At 25.5% G+C, this 21,973-nt stretch overlaps 2 protein-coding genes and 2 non-coding genes across 4 annotated transcripts; 2 read left to right on the forward strand and 2 right to left on the reverse strand.

Annotated features, from left to right (window-relative positions):
* Window positions 1-9,131: 9,131 nt before the first annotated feature.
* TRNAS-UGA (transfer RNA serine (anticodon UGA)) lies at window positions 9,132-9,211 on the reverse strand. Its single transcript has one exon. It is a non-coding gene; the product is annotated as a tRNA-Ser (tRNA).
* A 5,725-nt stretch (window positions 9,212-14,936) lies between these two features.
* On the forward strand, window positions 14,937-15,547 carry LOC145957202 (uncharacterized). The gene is made up of 2 exons (XM_083073420.1): window positions 14,937-15,275; window positions 15,515-15,547. Exons 1-2 carry the CDS (start codon window positions 14,937-14,939, stop codon window positions 15,545-15,547), a joined length of 372 nt encoding a protein of 123 aa, XP_082929546.1.
* Window positions 15,548-19,060: 3,513 nt separating this feature from the next.
* TRNAS-UGA (transfer RNA serine (anticodon UGA)) lies at window positions 19,061-19,142 on the forward strand. The gene has a single exon. It is a non-coding gene; the product is annotated as a tRNA-Ser (tRNA).
* A 2,357-nt stretch (window positions 19,143-21,499) lies between these two features.
* On the reverse strand, window positions 21,500-21,946 carry LOC145957203 (putative transporter MCH1). Its single transcript, XM_083073421.1, has one exon. It carries the CDS (start codon window positions 21,944-21,946, stop codon window positions 21,500-21,502), a length of 447 nt encoding a protein of 148 aa, XP_082929547.1.
* Between the last annotated feature and the right edge of the window lie 27 nt (window positions 21,947-21,973).

A 21,973-nucleotide genomic window follows, 5' to 3' on the forward strand; every position in this document is an offset into this window, starting at 1 on the left:
ATCAAAATCCTTTAGATACGTTCTTCCACAAAATTTATTAGCATCATTATGTTTGTATGTTGTGTATTGATGTATCACCCAAAAGAAAGCATCAACATACTATTGATTGTTGTTTGAATATATTATATGTGTAACATGTACTTTATGTCTCAAAACACTCATGTGAAATTTTTATTAAAAAGTATATGTTCCCAATTCATTGAATTCTCTTGTAGCGTCTATTCTAATTTTTAATGGGCTTAACTTCTCTGATTGGAATGAGCAAGTCCAATTTCACCTCAGTGTATTGGATCTAGACCTTGCTATATTAGAAGAGAAACCTGCTACTATTATGATTCTAGTAGCGATGAAGAGAAAGCCTATAATAAAGCTTGGGAAAAGTATAACAGACTCTACCTAATGTTCATGAGAATGACTGTTGTTAACAATGATAAGACAACTCTTCTTAAAACTGAAAGTGCTAAAGAATTTATGGGTTTTATGGGAGAGCACTCTCAAACAGCTAATAAGTCTCTTGTTGAGACACTAATGAGTACACTGACCACCATGAAGTTTGATGGTTCACTTACTATGCATGAGCATGTCATTGAGATGAAAAATATTGTCGTAAGACTTAAGTCCTTGAGAATGGTTGTGAATGAGAACTTCCTTGGGAATGTTCTGCTTTCTTGTGGCATAAACATTTAGGTCACATTTCTAGAGAAAGAATGGAAAGATTAATGAAAGGTGAAATTCTTCCAAATCTAGATTTTACGGATCTAAATATTTGTGTGGATTGTATAAAAGAAAAAAAAACAAAATATACAAAGAAAAAAACTACAAGAAGTACTTAGCCTCTTGAAATTGTGCATTCCGATATATGTGGTCCTTTTGATGTCAATTCTTTCATAAAGAAAAAAAAATAATTCATTACCTTTATAAATGACTATTCACGTTATGGTTATGTCTATTTATTGCATGAGAAATCTCAAGAAGTAGATGCCTTGGAAGTTTACTTGAATGAAGTAGAAAGCCAATTAGACAAAAAGGTGAAAGTTGTAAGATCTGATAGAGGTAGTGAGTATTATGGAAGATATGATGAAATTAGGCAACACCTAGGTCCATTTGCTAAACTCCTTTAGAAACATTGTGCTTGTGCTCAATATATAATGCTAGGTACACCACAACAAAATGGTGTATCAGAAAGGCGTAACAGAACATTAACAGATATGATTAGGAGTATGTTAAGAAATTCAACTTTACCCATACATTTGTGGATGTATGACTTGAAAATTGTCATGTATTTGTTAAACAGGGTTCCTAGTAAGGTAGCTTCAAAGACACCTTTTGGACTGTGGATTGGTAGGACACCTAGTTTAAGGCACCTGCATGTTTGGGGTTGCCAAGCATAAATAAGTATTTATAATCCACACAACAAAAGAAATTGGATGCAAGAACAATCAGTGGATATTTCATTGGTTATCTAAAAAAATCAAAGGGGCATATGTTTTATTGTCCTAATCATAGTATGAGAATTGTTGAAACTGGAAATGCAAGGTTCATTGAAAATGGTGAAGTCAATGGGAGTAGAATTCCATAGGAAGTGGAAGTTAAAGAAGTTAAAGTGCAAGTTTCTTTGACTTATGCCTCTGACAATGAAGTAAGTGTTCCTCTAACTGTTGTGTCAAATAACAATAAAGAAGAGCAACACAATAATGAACTCATGATTCAAAATGAACCTATTGTAGAACAACCACAATAAATAGCATTAAGGAGGTCACAAAGAGAAAGGAGACCAATTATTTACAATGGCTATATAGTATATCTACATGAGTTAAAAATTGATTCAAGCATTAATGAAAATGATCCAATTTCATTTTCACAAGCTGTAAGTTGTGATAATTCTGAAAAGTGGTTAAATGCCATGAAAGAATAATTAAAATTCATGGAACAAAATGATGTTTGGAACCTTGTAGAATTGCCAGAAGGTTGCAAGAGAGTTGGTTGTAAGTGGGTCTTTAAGACTAAACGTGACTCTAATGGCAACCTTGAACTATACAAGGCTAGACTTGTTGCTAAGGGTTTTACTCAAAAGGATGACATTGATTACAAAGAGACTTTTCACTCGTCTTATGAAAGGATTCCTTTATAATTATCATGGCATTAGTAGCCTATTATGACTTGGAGCTACATCAAATGGATGTGAAAATTGCCTTTCTAAATGGAAATTTGGAGGAGAATGCTTACATGGACCAACCAATGGGGTTCTCAGTTGAAGGAAAGGAACACAGTGTGCAAATTAAAGAAATCAATATACGGACTTAAGCAAGCTTCCTACCAATGGTATTTAAAGTTTAATGATACCATTATTTCCTTTGGATTTAAATAAAACATTGTTGATCGATGCATATATTTGATAGTTAGTGGGAGTAAAGTTATATTTTTTAATTTTGTATGTTGATGATATCTTGCTTGCAACTAATGATCTTGGTCTTCTTCATGAGACTAAGAAGTTTCTCTCTAGTAACTTTGAAATGAAAGATATGAGTGAGGCAAGTTATGTGATAGGAATAGAAATATTCTGAGATAGATCACAAGAATTGTTAGGCTTGTCTTAGAAAGCATATATCAATAAAGTATCAGAGAGATTTAGGATGGAAAAATACTCAGCATCGCCCATTCCAATTCAAAAAGAAGATAAGTTTAGTTTCACTCAATGTCCTAAAAATGAATTGGAACCAAAACAATTGGAAGCAATTCTATATGCATCAGTTTTTGGGAGTATTATGTATGCTCAGATCTATACTCGACCAAATATAGGCTTTGTAGCTGGAATGTTAGGAAAATACCAAAGGAATTCGGGAATGGAACATTGGAAAGCTGCAAAGAAAATTTTGAGATACTATTAGGGAACAAAGTGTCACATGATTACATATAGGAGGTCTAATCACCTTGAGGTGATTGGATATTCAGACTCTGATTTTGTTGGATGTATGGATTCAAGAAAATCCACTCTTGGCTATGTATTTCTTTTAGCTAGAGGAGCAATATCTTGGAAAAGTGCAAAAATAAACAATTGTTGCTTCATCGACTATGGAAGTTGAATTTGTAGCATGTTTTGAGACAAGTAATCTAAGGGTGCTAAGCATATGGAATTAAAGTACTTTGTCGTGAAGGAATAAATTCAAAAACAAAGAGTGTTAATAGAACATATTACCATAAGCCTTATGACAACTGACCCTTTAATAAAGGGATTACTACCCAAAACATTTATTGAGCATGTTAAAAATATGGACATTATTGTTACTAATATTTGTTGAATATCATGTTTATTTTATATTAAGTGATTGACATTTTGAACTCATTAATGATATGTTTCTTTATGCATATTTATGTTAGAGTATTGTAAACAAGTGTTATTTTGAATAAAGATATTATGTTGGACAAATTATGTGCTCCTTATTAATGATCATATTAAGAAGAAGACTTGTTTGTAGTACATGGAAGGGATTGTGTCGATTAAACTGATGTATAACCACTATGACTCAAACTAGTTCATATTTTTAATTATGAAATTATGATGAACCCAATGTACAAAATAATTTAGTCATTTTAATGCGTATTATATTAGTTTAATTTATTTATTTATTTGTCCGTTATTAGAAATGTCACATGAATCAAGTGAGAGAATGTAAGATAATTATGTCTCATGTGAGAAACATGTGATGTATAAAGAGACAAATAAATAAATAATTAGGGACTTAATCATAAATGAACTTAATGGAGTAGTTTTGAGAATAATTGTTATTTGATGGAAATAACGATCTTTAGGGATTATAAATATCCACTAATGTGAAACAAGATTTACAATCCTGATAGAAAGTATTCTCTCAAACCTCAGTCATCACGGAAGATAGAGAAAGTAAAAAAATGAATCAAAGGGAGTGAAATTTTGGTTCTCTTCTCAAGAAGATTAAAGTACTCTAAAGATCAAAGGAGATTTCCATTTTAGAGAAAGACACATACTATTTATTATTATTATTATTATTATTATTATTATTATTATTATTATTATGTGAGTATAATGAATTTCAAAAGATTCTTTTAATTTTTTATAATTAATGTATTAGAAAATCATAAAATTTACAAATAGAACTCATATGTCCCAACCTATTCTAACACAACCTTATTCATCTTACTCTTGTATAAAAAATACATTTGGCTATATATATAAAAGGATAGACTAAATAAATTCAAGATGAATTTTGGTAAAATTATTCCATTCAATAACTCATATAAGTGTTGAATTTTAACAATTTAATCGTTAATTAAAAATTCTTAATATATAATTAACAAAAATTTTAAAAAATTGAAAATAACATATATATAGGCTTACGCTTATAAAATTTGATTGCTATAATTTTTGTAATATTTTATAATATAGATATTAATTAATAGTGTAGTAAAGGAATACGTGCGACAACACAAAAAAAAAAAAAAAAAAAAAAAGGAATACGTGCGTTGCTAGTTTAATATAGATAAGTTACAGACTTACAGCTTGTTTTTTTTACAGTATTACAGACTTAACAGTTTTACTTCTTTTGTTGACAGTATTAGAGACTTACAGCTTATAGCTTCCTAAAAATGAAAAATCTCATTTTGTGATAACTTTGCTATAAATGATTGATCTTCATTATTATTTTGTGAGGCGAACCATTATTTAAGCTGGACTAAAGAAAAGCATTATTCAATTAAAATAAAGCGTTGCCAGTGTCCCACTCCTGCTCAGATGTAGACATCATTATTATTAGCCTTGGCAGCGGAGTCTTGTGGTGCGAGCAATAAGGTATGTGTTTTTATTCCGTACGTCAAATGTAAATCTTTCTTGTACTATCTCAGTTACGATATATAAAAATTTATCTATTTTATATTTCTACGGATATTCATTAATACGTATTTACGAATTTTATAAAAACTAACGGACATTTATAAACATTCATGAATATTTATAAATTTTTAAAAATTAAAAAAATTATTACAAGTAAATTTAAGTTTTTATTTTATTTTAATTTTATTATAATCGAAAATAAATAATTAATATTAATTTTTGAGTTTTTATTTAATATTAATTTTGTTAAAATATTAAAAATAATTTTAATAATATTAGGATAAACATATAAATATTTAGTGTGAATATGGATATTATCTGTTATATATATTGAGATATTTTAAAAGATTAATTTATTTAAAAAATTATTTTAAATTTAAAGTTATTATTTTATTAATTGCATATTTTAAAATTTAATTAATATTAATTTTAATAAAATATAATAACTTGATCGCGGTATTTATAATTATGAAATATTTTTAATTAATTATTTAATTATTTAATTATTATAATTAATTATATCCACAATATCCCTTCTATAAATGTCGAGGTGGATATCTTTTCTATAGATATCGAGTGAATGCTGGCTTCTCTTTCTTTTCCTATGTTCTTTCTTTTTTAATTAAGAATATACTAATTTTGCATCTGCAATTTATTGGGAAGATCTTATTTTGAAACTTGTCTAGATCTTGGGTAGATTCTATTCTTAAGAATTACATAAAATTCTTAAAAATTTATGTATAAATTTTTGTATAATACATTATACATTACACTTTGAGAGTTTAGATGAATTCATATTTTTAATGTTATTGTCGTCGATACGAAATACTATGATACCCACTCCTATTTTATTTGTACATATTTTGGATCCACAATTTAAGTGTTTGTTTGGTACTATATTTGTGATCTATGTTTTTTAATATTTTCACGTCATAACGCACTAAAAATAATTAATAGTTATTTTTTAAAATCACGTCCAAGTTGATAGAGAATGAAAGTAAACACACACTAAATCCTAAATTCGATCATGGCCTTTTAGTTAAGGTAAATGTAATATATTTCTCTAAAATCACTAGGATTCAAATAATTAGAAATATGAAAACTTAAATTTAATCTTTATTACGATTATTTTTATAATTTTTTATTTTTATAAAAAAATACATTCTCTTTCTTTCTTTTTTATTTTATTTTATTTTTTTTTAATTTTAATATTTAAACATTCTTTTAATTTATTTCTTTTTAAATACTTTTTTAAAAAAATTATCTTCTTCGTAATTATCTATTCCTTTCACCATTTTATCTTTTTCTAATTACTCTTTAGGCATTTTTTATTTTATTTCTTGATTTTTTTCATCGGTATTCAAGACATCTAGTGACTTATATTTATTATTTTTTGGACCTTATTTTTTTAATGTATTTTAATTTTTTTACTCTATCTTTAATATTGCATGCATTAAATACAAGTGATTGTAAATTTTAAGAAAGTTTTGTTTCCAAACATATGAGTAGTTGATTTTATGAATGAATTATTAATAAATAACAATATATATATATATATATATATATATATATATATATACTTTCAAAAAAATTACTTTTTGCAAGAGAAATTTTTTTTTTCTAAAAAAGTTTATCCATAAGTATATTTTTGAGTACTTTTCAAAAATATATTTTTTATCTTTTAAAAATATTTTCTAAAAAGTATATTTTTTTCTTATTGAAAAGTACTTTTTAAAATAATAATTTTTTTTCCAAAAACAGTACGTTTTAAAACTGTTATTTTTGTCTTTATTTTTTAAATGTAAATTTTTTAATATACTTTTGAAAACATATTTTTTAAAAGTAAAAAATATATTTTCAAAAAATACTTTCTTTAAGAGAAAAAATATACTTTTAAAATATTTTTTTATAGAAAAAATATTCTAGAAAAAAGAGGTATTTAGAGAATAAATAAAAGTAAAAAAGATATATTATTAATTAAAAGGGGTGCATCTAACAAATTTGCTTAGTTAATTGTTTGTTTTGTTTTCTTTTTTATTCTCCTTTCTCAATTTCTTCTCCTTTTCCCAGAGTACGAACGTGATCCTCTATTATTTGTATTATTTATGAGCGTTGTGTTTGGAGTGGTGCTAGTAGACAGGTCAGCATTAAATTGAGATTCGAACCGAATATAAAAAATTTGATAAAAAATATTATTTTTTAGGTAGATTTGAACGGATTTTACGGGTAAATTAAGTTAAAATTTTGATTTTATACGGGTTATATCGGGCGGATTCAGTTTTGAATTTTTAAACCTGCTAAAAACCGTACCCAACTGAAAATGAGATAAATTTAAATTTTTATTACTTTTGTATAACAAAACAACAATGGTTCAAACTTAAAAGTCTTTATTTCAAGTATAATATAGACATCAATTTGTAACTTATTTTTTTTTTCCTTTTTCTCATAACTTAGATATTTATTTTGTCTTCTCCTTTCTCATTCAACTTCTCAACACACTAATCCATTTTTAGAGTTTTCTATTTGCTTCTTTCTTTGTCTTTCTTTTCCATCTTCTTATCTTCATTTTGAGTATAACTTGTACGGCCGTGATTTCTTATGAGTTTTGTAATCTAACTTTAGATTTTTTATGCATGTAACAACTATGGATTTTTTTATCTTTTATTTTTGTTTCTTTAGTTTGTAAATATTTCAGATACGAATCTACTTTCACCATCTATTGTCACCCTCATTCTATTTTTGTACACTATTTTAAAAAAAAAAAAAATTATCATTTTAAGCTTCATCTTCGTTAAGATAACTTGGTCTACAAAAAAATTCAAACCTGATTGTACCTACCCGCTCAAATTCAAATCCGTTTCAACCCAAATCACCTCAAATCAAAAGCTCAATCGGTCGGATATGGGTCACATTTTTCCAAAGTCAATTTACAAAAGATTAGATATTTTTCACCCGAACCCGACCAAACTCACCCGTTACTCACTCCAATCCATAATTTCATATCCTCTAGGCAGGTGATGCCCATTATTAATTTTATTATTGTATCAAGTTGAGTTGGAAAAAGGGAAGCACAGAGAAAAAAAGAAAAAGAAAAAGAAATGATAAATAATGTGAAAGAAAAAGATAAAGATACATATCTGACTTATTAATTTTTTTAATTAAAAATTAAACAAATGTGTACCAAAGTAGTATAGTAAACTTTGCTCAATATTATTCAAACTAGCACGTTTCATTGTTTAGGTGAAAAATTCTCTCTTTTACTCCTGATTTTCCGTCAACCTTTTTATTGCAGCGTTCAGAAATCGGATTTGAGAATCCCAATTTCTCAAGGTGTTTATTTATTTATTTTTAATTCTGAGTTATAATTTGCAATAGTAGAATGTGTTGAATTATAATCATAACACTTTAATAATAAAATAATAATTTTAATAACTAATTATTTATCACAAATTATTTTTGAATTAATTAAATTTAAACATTTGTTTTACATATGAAAGAACATGAATAAATTCTCAATACTGCTGAGTAAGATGCTAATGACATGTTGAGACTATTAGCACAAATTCCCACCTAGAATATTACTGCAAAATTCATATCCAAAAAAAAGATTCACCCACAAATTTTTTTTATCAAATTGTAAACTCGAACACACACTTACAAAGAAAATGAAAGTTTGGTCTGAATCTTCAACCATTTATATCAATTCACATTAGAGTTATAATTTAAAAGTTAACCATACGTTTCTCATGCTTATTAAAACCAATAAGATATGAAAAAAATCATATTTTTTTAAGTGATTAGACATTATCTTTCAATTTTAAACTGTAATAAGAAAATTTTTTTCTTTATATTTTTATATATTTTAAAAATTCGTATGACATTAATTTTAATGTACATAAATTATGTATTGAAATAATATATATATATATATATAATTTTATTCTAATTAAATTTTGATATTAAATTATCAAATTAAAAGTATCAATTAATATAAAAGTGATAAGTTCACTATAATTTGATCTCTTTTCAATAAAAATTATATCTACTATTAATTTAAATTAAATTATTTCATAATTTATTGGGAAATATTCTTTTAAATTAATTAAAAATTAAACAATTAAATAATATATAAATATAAAATAACTATCACTTTACAAACTAGTTTTATAGGATTTTGTTCGACTCAAATCCACTATTCTAAAATAATTTTAATTAATTTTAGCTTAATGACTAATATATTTATCTTTCGTTGTTTTACATTTACCGTCGACAGCAGGGTTCGAACCTGCGGGCATATCCCAACAGATTTCAAGTCTGTCTCCTTAACCACTCGGACATATCGACCTGTATGATTTATTATATCTAGATTAGATGCTAACTTTTAGAATTATTATTATATTCAGATTAGGTCTTAACTTCATAGTTATAGTATGAGTTCAAACAACCTTCACAGAATTTGCATAAAAACACGGAAACAATTTTTTTTTTTTTTTTATCATGATATTATATATATATATATATCAATTTAATAAAAAAATTTCTTTTTCAAGAATATTAATTGTATTAAAATTATTTCTTCTAACACTTTTTTTATTTATTAAACTGCACAAAATCTGTACAAAGATGCGAAAGTTACTTGCTAACTAATAAAATAGTTAAATATATTTTCAGTTTTATATATTGATTTTTTACTCTTATAATTTTAAAAAAAAGTTTATTATAATTTTTATATTTAAATTTTGTTAAATAATTTATTAATTTGTCACATAAAATCTATCTAATAATATTCTAATTAATAAAAATATCATATTAAATTTGATTAATATTGTATAATTGATTCAATTTATTATTTTTAGAAAAATTATTAATAATTTAAAAATCAAAATAAAATTTTTAAAAATTATAAAATTAAAAAATAATTTCAAATTTAAGAAATTAAAAATAAATTTATTATAAATTTAAGCTATGTAATCTTTCATTTAAAAAAGATATTTTCATCGCAATGATTAGGACACTCTTGTTATAATTAAAATTTTTATGCATCAAAGCAGCAGCCCACGTGCAACTTTATATATTTTATAAATTTTACTATTAAAAAATTACAAAATCTAAAAAATTATAATTAAAATTAAAAAAAAATTAATTAATAATCAAAAGTTTTAATCAGTTTTGACCGTTATAAAAGTAAAATAAAATATATAAATTATAAATATAAAATTTTAAAAAAAATATTAATTTCCCAAGAAAATATATTAATAAAGACAAAGTTCAGTTTAAATTTTTTTTTTTTATCAATGAACATTTATCAAATAAATAAAAGTTAAAAATTGTAACATTACGGCCGCGTGTGATATAGAAAATAATAAATGAATATATTTTAAAAATTGATTTTATACATTATCCGAATATTAACAGGAAATTATTTTAGATATTACTTTTTAAAAAAAAATATTACAGATTCAACAATGTTATTACAAATGACAATTTAGTATAAAATGATAGTATAAAAACAATTATATTGTGAATATATTCTAATTAAATTTAAAATTATTATAATTAGTCTAATAATAAAGAATTTATGTAGTATGTATAAGATAAAATAAATTATTTTATGGTCACCTATGTGCACCAAAACAAAGTACTTTAATTACATTTATTCATCAATTAACAATATCCAATAAGATAGATACATAATCATGTTTTTTTTATGTGATTAAGTGTTCTAGAAAATGTGATTTAGAGTTTAGTTTCCAAGTCCGTGTATGTGGAAGAGCATCTATTAGGAGAAACTTATCACTTAAACAAGTATTCATTTCTTTAAAGATTTTTTTTCCCTTTTAGTCTTATCTATGAATATATTTTTTTTATTGTATTATTAATGAGAAATATATACAATTTTAGTGACAACTAATCTATGTGAAAAGTTGACTTGTAATCTTTAGTAAAATATATTATGGAGGCTCATAATTAAAAAAAAAGTATTATTTTTGGTATATTTGATTTAAAAATTATATTTAGAATATTCTTAACTAATTGATATATTATAATTAAAAAAAATTATATTTAGAATTGTTTTTAATTATAATTTACGTAATAAAATATTAAATAATTTTTAAATTTTGTTAAATCTTGTAAACTTTTTCGATTCAATTAATAAGAACTCTTAATTTAGTAGTTTGTTGAAATTTAATATATATATATCATGGGTTGAGTAGAGTTACTGTAACATTGTATGTTTTATAGTCTTATTCCATGACGATGTGTTATGTTAATTTATGATGTTCTTTGTTGTTATGTTGAGTTTGTGTGTTGTTGTTTGAACTCTAAGTGTTAAGAAATCTTCGAGAATTAAGTTGTTTAAAATTGGTTAAGTTAAGGTCAAAGTTAACCAAGAAACAGGAGAAGATATACAAGATTTTCATAGAATATAGATTTATAAGTTCATTGTAACACTGTGATTTTCACTTTGTTGATTAATTATATGTATTATGTTTATTAATTGTTGATTTGTTGTGTTAATTATAACTGTTAAAGAATTCTAAGGGTCAATGAGTTCTTGAAAGTTAAGTTATTATTGAGATAGTTTTAGCTAAAGTCAAGTTGATCAAGTTAAGAGAAGGGTATATATGGATTTTCTTAAAAAGTGAATCTCATAAGTTTATATCTCCAAAAAGTCTAGAGAAGAGCTAGAAATAGGAATTCTATAGAGAGGAGCTCTAAAGCCATGAGGAATTCTTTCTTCTTTTTTTAATTCCTTATAGCCTCTGACCCTTCCTAGTAGATGAGCTGAGTTGAGAAGTCGAAGATTCAAAGTTTCTTGAGTCAAGAATTTGAGTTGAGAGAAAGTTGTACGGCAACCCCGAAAACTTTGAGTTTTCTTTCATCTTCCTTATTTCTAACCAACTTGAAGTAAGGGAAGTTTGTTGATTAAATATAATTGAATGATTATTGCTAATTCTAGGTGGATTCTTCATAATTGTAGTTGAATTTGGGAGGAATTCATGAGATGAAAATATGAGCTTGAGTATTGTTCATGAAAGTTTTTCTTTGAAGAAGAATGTGATCATCCATGGAATATAGTGATTGCATGTTGTATTTTGTGTTGGATCCTTAAGGTACTGTTGCATGTTGTATCAGTCATCTATCGTAACCGGGATCACGACGGGATGACGCAAAAATTTGTTTTTCAATGGAGCCGCCACCAATATTTTATTTAAGGGAAAAAACATTGGAAAACCCTTTAAAAATAATTTTTAAAATCAAAATTGGATTCAAAAGTCAATTACATGTAGGGAAGGTATTAACACCCTACAACGCCTGTAAAAATAGTATCTTTAATTAATTGCGCAAAATTATATAAATTCATAAATATTTATTTTACTCCTCAGGAATGTACATATATATATATATATATATATATATATATATATATATTAAAATGTTAGAGATGCTTCTTTGGTATTTTTATTGCATGTTGTATTTTGTGTTGGATCCTTAATCCAACGTTGATCTTATACGTGAATAATTATATATTAAAGACACAATTATGCTAAATTAAAGTGATCTAATGACGTAAAAATTATTTTGGTAATTATGTATCTTAAAGGTTATGAAACCTTTAATGTGTAGTAACTAAAGGGTAATTATATTTTGTGATGGGTAAAAATAAAAATAAAAAAAGGCGATATGATTGTCTATAAATAGGTTAGGTTCCTAGATCATACCTTTGGTTCTTTTCTTTAATTTCTGACATCCCATTATCAGAGAGAGACAGAGAGATAATATATTAAAGAATTCTCTCTTGAGAGTACGTGTTGATCTAGCTCTCTTATCATCATGAATTCAGGTACGCTTCCACTTATTATTTCTAGTGATTAACATGATAGAATTTTGTGATTTATATAGATGATAGTTTTCATCAAAGGCTTAAATTTGATTTTAACAATTGGTATCAGTGTTATTTATCATCTTTGATCATTAGGAATATTTTCTATTATAGTATTATATAAATTTACCATGCATTTATAGTTGAAAGAAAATCCAATATATGTATCTTCTGACTATTATAGTAACAAGAAAAGGATTTTAATTGTTGGATGAATTGGTTTTTTGAAATTCTTTTATATAATTTGGAACATGTGTTTCATCTTGCAATATCATGATTTATTTTTCTAGTATTTTAATTCCATTTGTTTGTTGATAACATGCATTTCATATACATAGTAGTGAATCATATTAAATTCAATTACTCGAATAATTTATTATGTAATTAATTGATGATTCTGGCATATTCTTGGTATATTGCAATTTTATTTCAGTTATAATAATTGATTAGATACATTATTATGAAAATATTATAAGGTTGTTCATTTTTTGAGATTTTTTTTTATAATAATTGATTTTAATTTTAATTACGAATTTAATTCATTTTTAAATTGATATTTTTCATATTATAATTGATTTTGGTTTCAGTTATGAATTTAATTCATTTTTAAATTGATATATTGCATATTGTAATTAATTTCAATTTCAATTACGAATTTATTTCATTTTTCAAATTGATATATTGCATATTAAGTAGAACTTTTGATATATGTTTATATTATTGTGATCATAATTATTTTTAAAGTGATATATTACTCATTTTTAATAATTATGTGTTATTATAAAATAAAATAAAAACGTTTAGCTTGCATATCGATTTTAACGTGTGTGTTAATTGTACCAATTTGTATGTGAAGGTTTGGCATAATCAATTTTTTTAATTGTTTAAGGAATGCATTCAATTTTTATACATATAACTTATATTTTTTTTTTATAACAATTGCATTCATTTTTAAATTTTAAATTTAAATATAAATAAATCTCATTTCAAGATATCGGTAATACATTAACATTTTATCTTTGAATAAAATCGTAACTATTCAATAATACCTTATTATGATAATTAATTAGATACATTATTATGAAAATACTATAAGGTTGTTTATTTTTTGAGAATTTTTTTTAATGATAATTGATTGTGATTTCAATTACAAATTTAATTTATTTTTAAATTGATATGTTTCATATCGTAATTGATTTTGGTTTTAGTTACGAATTTAATTCGTTTTTAAATTAATATATTGTTAATTAATTTCGATTTCAGTTACGAATTTATTTTATTTTTTAAATTGATATATTGCATATTAAGTAGAATGTTTGATATATATTTACATTATTGTGATCATAATTATTTTTTAAGTGATATATTACTTATTTTTAATAATTATGTGTTATTATAAAATTAAAAAAAAATTCAGCTTGTATACCAATTTTAACATCAATTTGTGTGTGAAAGTTTGGCATAATTATTATTTTTTAATTGTTTAAGGAATGCAATCAATTTTTATACATATAGCTTATATTTATTGTATAACAATTGCATTCATTTTTAAATTTTAAATTCAAATACTGAAAAATATTTATATATATTTTAGGATTAATTAATTGAAACAACATGTCACCGAAGATCTCTCTTGTGAAAATTAATTTATTTTAAAACATAAAAGGTTGTGACCTTGTAAATTATGTGTACTAGTCAACCCAAAGGAAGGTTAGTATTTTACATAATTACAAGTGTACTTTTGGTGATAAATGCATAATAATTCTTTAGATTTTGTGTGTAAATATTAAATAAGCACAAAGGAATGTTTATTATTTAACATGTTCTTATTATTAGCATTTTATTACCTTATCAAGGTATCATTGAATAGTTAAAATTTTGTCCAAAGATAAAATATTAATGTATTACCGGTACCTTGAAATGGGATTTATTTGTATTTGAATTTAATTTTTATTTTTGAGACTTATATGAGTGTATTTTGTTTGTTGTTCTCAATTTAGTTATGAATGATCCTGCCAATATTACTAATAATGTCAACTTTATTCCTGTACTAAATGGCTCAAACTTCAAGTCCAAGAAAGACAATGTCTTGATAGTTCTTAGAGTAATGGATCTTGACCTTGCGTTAAAGATATCTCATCCTTACCTCTTACAGTTATGAGTACCGTTGAAAATAAAAGGGAAATGGAAATGTGGGAGAAGTCAAACCGTATGAGTATAATGATCATGAAGAAGGCCATTCTAGAAGCATTTCGAAGCACAATATCTGTAAATATAAATACAGCTAAGGAGTTCCTTGCAAAAATTGAAAAAAGGTTTGTTAAGAACGAAAAGTCTGAGATATGTACACTTTTGGCAAACCTAATTTCAAAAACATATATGGGTAAGGGCAACATTAGGGAGTACATCATGGAAATGTCTCATATTGCTTCAAAACTAAAAGAACTTAAGCTAGAACTCTCTGAGGACTTATTGGTGTATTTAGTTCTGATTTTTCTTCCAACACAATTTGGTCAGTTTAAGGTGAGCTATAATTGTCAAAAAAGAGACTTGGTCTCTTAATGAGCTCATCTCACATTGTGTTCAAGAAGAAGAAAAATTGAAGCTAGATAAGACAAAAGGTGCTCATGTGCCTCTACCTCAAAGTATAAGGGCAAGGGACTGAAAAGGAAAAAGGATAAGGAAGTTGCAGCTACAACACTTCAAAGGAAACAACAAAAGAAATCAAATGAATTTGAAGGCAATGGTTGTTTCCTTTGCAGAGTTGTAGGGAATGTGAAGAAGCATTGCACTAATTATCACACATGGAGTGCTAAGAAAGGTATGCTTCTCAACTTGGTTTGTTTTGAGGTTAACTTCTGTACCTAAACACACATAGTGGATAGATTTTGGTGCAACAACTCACATCAGTGTGTCTATGCAGGAAATTATCTATAATCATGAAAAAGCAAAGTCATTAGACCTAACCTATTTATAGACAATCATATCGCCTTTTTTTATTTTTATTTTTACCCATCACAAAATATAATTACCTTTTAGTTACTACACATTAAAGGTTTCATAACCTTTAAGATACATAATTACCAAAAATAATTTATACGTCATTAGATCACTTTAATTTGGCATAATTGTGTCTTTAATATATAATTATTCACGTATAAGATCAACGTTGGATTAAGGATCCAACACAAAATACAACATGCAATAAAAATACCAAAGAAGCATCTCTAACATTTTAAATATATATATATGTACATTCCTGAGGAGTAAAATAAATATTTATGAATTTATATAATTTTGCGCAATTAATTAAAGATACTATTTTTACAGGCGTTGTAGGGTGTTAATACCTTCCCTGCATGTAATTGACTTTTGAATCCAATTTTGATTTTAAAAATTATTTTTAAAGGGTTTTCCAATGTTTTTTCCCTTAAATAAAATATCGGTGGCGGCTCCATTGAAAAACAAATTTTTGCGTCATTCCGTCGTGATCCCGGTTACGATAGATGACTGATACAACATGCAACAGTACCTTAAGGATCCAACACAAAATACAACATGCAATCACTATACTCCATGGATGATCACATTCTTCTTCAAAGAAAAACTTTCATGAACAATACTCAAGCTCATATTTTCATCTCATGAATTCCTCCAAAATTCAACTACAATTATGAAGAATCCACCTAGAATTAGCAATAATCATTCAATTATATTTAATCAACAAACTTCCCTTACTTCAAGTTGGTTAGAAATAAGGAAGATGAAAGAAAACTCAAAGTTTTCGGGGTTGCCATACAACTTTCTCTCAACTCAAATTCTTGACTCAAGAAACTTTGAATCTTCGACTTCTCAACTCAGCTCATCTACTAGGAAGGGTCAGAGGCTATAAGGAATTAAAAAAAGAAGAAAGAATTCCTCATGGCTTTAGAGCTCCTCTCTATAGAATTCCTATTTCTAGCTCTTCTCTAGACTTTTTGGAGATATAAACTTATGAGATTCACTTTTTAAGAAAATCCATATATACCCTTCTCTTAACTTGATCAACTTGACTTTAGCTAAAACTATCTCAATAATAACTTAACTTTCAAGAACTCCTTGACCCTTAGAATTCTTTAACAGTTATAATTAACACAACAAATCAACAATTAATAAACATAATACATACAATTAATCAACAAAGTGAAAATCACAGTGTTACAATGAACTTATAAATCTATTATCTATGAAAATCTTGTATATCTTCTCCTGTTTCTTGGTTAACTTTGACCTTAACCTAACCAATTTTAAACAACTTAATTCTCGAAGATTTCTTAACACTTAGAGTTCAAACAACAACACACAAACTCAACATAACAACAAATAACATCATAAATTAACATAACACATCGTCATGGAATAAGACTATAAAACATATAATGTTACAGTAACTCTACTCAACCCATGATATATATATATATATATTAAATTTCAACAAACTACTAAATTAAGAGTTCTTATTAATTGAATCGAACAAGTTTACAAGATTTAACAAAATTTAAAAATTATTTAATACTTTATTACGTAAATTATAATTAAAAACAATTCTAAATATAATTTTTTTAATTATAATATATCAATTAGTTAAGAATATTCTAAATATAATTTTTAAATCAAATATACCAAAAATAATACATTTTTTTAATTATGAGCCTCCATAATATATTTTACTAAAGATTACAAGTCAACTTTTCACATAGATTAGTTGTCACTAAAATTGTATATATTTCACATTAATAATACAATAAAAAAAATATATTCATAGGTAAGACTAAAAGGGAAAAAAAAATCTTTAAAGAAATGAATACTTGTTTAAGTGATAAGTTTCTCCTAATAGATGCTCTTCCACATACATACACGGACTTGGAAACTAAACTCTAAATCACATTTTCTAGAACACTTAATCACATAAAAAAACATGATTATGTATCTATCTTATTGGATATTGTTAATTGATGAATAAATGTAATTAAAGTACTTTGTTTTGGTGCATATAGGTGACCATAAAATAATTTATTTTATCTTATACATACTACATAAATTCTTTATTATTAGACTAATTATAATAATTTTAAATTTAATTAGAATATATTCACAATATAATTGTTTTTATACTATCATTTTATACTAAATTGTCATTTGTAATAACATTGTTGAATCTGTAATATTTTTTTTAAAAAGTAATATCTAAAATAATTTCCTGTTAATATTCGGATAATGTATAAAATCAATTTTTAAAATATATTCATTTATTATTTTCTATATCACACGCGGCCGTAATGTTACAATTTTTAACTTTTATTTATTTGATAAATGTTCATTGATAAAAAAAATGTTAAACTGAACTTTGTCTTTATTAATATATTTTCTTGGGAAATTAATATTTTTTTACAATTTTATATTTATAATTTATATATTTTATTTTACTTTTATAACGGTCAAAACTGATTAAAACTTTTGATTATTAATTAAATTTTTTTTTAATTTTAATTATAATTTTTTTGATTTTGTAATTTTTTAATAGTAAAATTTATAAAATATATAAAGTTGCACGTGGACTGCTGCTTTGATGCATAAAAATTTTAATTATAACAAGAGTGTCTTAATCATTGCGATGAAAATTTGATATCTTTTTTAAATGAAAGATTACATAGCTTAAATTTATAATAAATTTATTTTTAATTTCTTAAATTTGAAATTATTTTTTAATTTTATAATTTTTAAAAATTTTATTTTGATTTTTTAAATTATTAATAATTTTTCTAAAAATAATAAATTGAATCAATTATACAATATTAATCAAATTTAATATGATATTTTTATTAATTAGAATATTATTAGATAGATTTTATGTGACAATTTGATAAATTATTTAACAAAATTTAAATATAAAAATTATAATAAACTTTTTTTTAAAATTATAAGAGTAAAAAATCAATATATAAAACTGAAAATATATTTAACTATTTTATTAGTTAGCAAGTAACTTTCGCATCTTTGTACAAATTTTGTGCAGTTTAATAAATAAAAAAAGTGTTAGAAGAAATAATTTTAATACAATTAATATTCTTGAAAAAGAAATTTTTTTATTAAATTGATATATATATATATAATATCATGATAAAAAAAAAAAAATTGTTTCCGTGTTTTTATGCAAATTCTGTGAAGGTTGTTTGAACTCATACTATAACTATGAAGTTAAGACCTAATCTGAATATAATAATAATTCTAAAAGTTAGCATCTAATCTAGATATAATAAATCATACAGGTCGATATGTCCGAGTGGTTAAGGAGACAGACTTGAAATCTGTTGGGATATGCCCGCGCAGGTTCGAACCCTGCTGTCGACGGTAAATGTTATTTTATAATTTGATCTCTTTATATCTACTATTAATTTAAATTAAATTATTTCATAATTTATTGGGAAATATTCTTTTAAATTAATTAAAAATTAGACAATTAAATAGTATATAAATATAAAATAACCATTACTTTGCAAAAGATTTTGTTGGACTCAAATCCACTATTCTAAAATAATTTTAACTAATTTTAGCTTAATGACAAATATATTTATCTTTCTTTGTTTTACACAAGAATTAAATCCTGGATCTAACCACACAAAGAAGCATCAGCTATCACAACTACATTACTGCACACAATTGAGTAGACAAGTCAATCAGATAAGGCATGATCCTGAGATGCACCTTGCATTGCAACCATTAATTTTCTTCTTGACTCAGTTCATGTGGCTTTTGTTAATTGCTATTCTTTTTAATTCCTCTCCTTTTCCACAGTTGGAACATGATTCTTAATTTTCGCTCATGTTTGTTGTGGTGCTGGGTGATGGTGATAGTGGGTCCATGTATGATCCTCATCCTCTAGGCTACCCAATAAGAAAATGCCTATTATTATACAATGTAATTCATATTTCATTTCAGTTGTCATTGTTCAATCAATTTTCATCACCCCACTCACTAATTGGTCGGTGAGGTATGCTTATAAACTACATATATTGTTGGCCAGCTTGTTTAAATTAAAAAAAAAATATATTTTAAAAAAATTACTTTATTAAAAAACAATAAAATTTACTTAAAAAAAAAAAAGAGTAGATAACTGTCTAATTTAGAATAAACATTCTAAATAAACATACTACAAAATAGAAAATTACTTAATTTATTAAGAAAAGTGTTTTTTTTTTTTAAAAACAATTAAGCAAACAAGCCTATATAATTGATAAAAATGGATTTTGGTTTCCAGCGAGTTTGTTAGGTTGAAATACAATTAAATAAATTTATTGATACTTTAATTATCATTTAGTGCCTTAAAATTTTTTATCACTTTAATTTTATTACAATATATTTTTTATATCGATATACTTATTTTTTTTTTTTTTCAATTTTAGGTGAATCATCCTGTATAATCTGCTAATTTGTGGTGATTTGAGTTAGTAAGATCATGTCCTACCTTAAAAAAAAAAAAAAAAAAAAAAGTTAAGTTGACTTAAATTACTTTTTAGCCAATCTATAGTTGGTCAACTTCTGTGATTTAGGTTAGATTCACTTTGCCAATTGTGCATACATATCAATGTCCTAGTCAACCTGTTTTTCATTTGATATTTAAAGTAGAGTAAATAATAGCATATTCACTATTACTTTCAATTTAACCTGTAAAATTAGTATTAAAAAAATATTGTGTAAGAGAAAATTAGTTTCATTGTTTGGAAGTTAGTTTATTAACTATTTGTTAGAAATCAAATATTTCAGCAAGTACAAAAGATGAAGAAAAAATGACCCCTTTAATTGATGTTTGTATCTGTCCCTGCCTACACATGGCTCTCATATTGAATTATGTTTTAAAAAAACAATCGCGATTTCTGGATAATTGTTAACGTGTGTTGAAGTGATATACCGAAGGAACATCTAGATTGTTTTCCTTTAACACGTGTTATAAATTTGCTAATACTCAACCTGGGCAAGTAATCTGATTAATCTATTTCCTAATCATATGCAGCACATGGGGAATAATAAATTAATGAAAACATACAGAAATAACCAATCACTTTTTTAATCACTTTTTTTAAAAAGAAAAGAAATAATCAGAATATTTTGCACCCGTGATATGCTACATCAGTTGCAGAACATGGTCTATAGCACGAGTTAACAGTAGTAAAAGTAGACTACGATTCTAAGACAAACCAATTTCCAGAGTCAGATGTTGCTATATAAAAATCGTCACAATAAAAGACTTTATCTAATCATAATTGACACAAAATTAGTCTTTCAATGATACTTGTGGGATATCCAGTCAAAAATCAAAATAAAATGTACATTACATAATCTCAGAATCACCACTAATAAGAACAACTTTTTGTTTTCTTGGTAACAAAACAAGTCGAATATTTTGCAAGCTTTCTGATCGAACAATGGTAGAAACCGACTAGTGTGGATGTCAATCAAACTTTTACTAGCAAACGGAAAGAATATAACCCAAAAAAAATGGAAAAGAATACAGAAAGCTAAGTCATAGCAGCTATTTGACAAAACACTTTTTTCTTCTCCTTTGGTATGAGTGAAGTTATCCCTTCTTTGAATTTTCACACTAGAGACAGCTTCAGATGCATGGCTCAGATTCTTCAATCTTTCTTGAAATCAAATCAGCAAGAGTAATTTCTAAAGTATACGCACAACAAAATACAGGCCAATCCCTTTCATAATCGAAGCCTACTAGAAGATGTTTTTCCATATAGGTTGGCATAAACAATCCTTGTTCTTAACACAAGAACCATGCATAGGCCTGCTCCAACAACACACAGTCCTGCCATGATCATGGAAGTTAGGAAAAAGCATACGCTACCATAACACTTTAGAGAATCACTAACATCCATCAATGATCCCATATTATGAAGGGGATGTTGTTTCTCTGCTTCAGAATCGTAGATGGTGCTGGCAATGAGACTAGAGAAGACCAATGTTCCTGCAGGGTTTGCCAGAGTAATGAAATTGTACAATGCACCAAAGTTTCTCAAACCAAACAACTCAGAGGCAGTAGCTGGAACAATTGCCCAATGAGCCCCATAGCCAATTCCAACCAGTAAAGTTCCAACATACATTGACCCTGGCCATCCCATACCAATGAAAACATGCCCAACAGTCATTATCAGTTGAAATACAGCCAATGCAAC

Source organism: Cajanus cajan, chromosome 4, assembly GCF_000230855.2.
Source record: "Cajanus cajan strain Asha chromosome 4, NIPB_CcT2T_4, whole genome shotgun sequence".
NCBI classification, from domain to species: domain Eukaryota; kingdom Viridiplantae; phylum Streptophyta; class Magnoliopsida; order Fabales; family Fabaceae; genus Cajanus; species Cajanus cajan.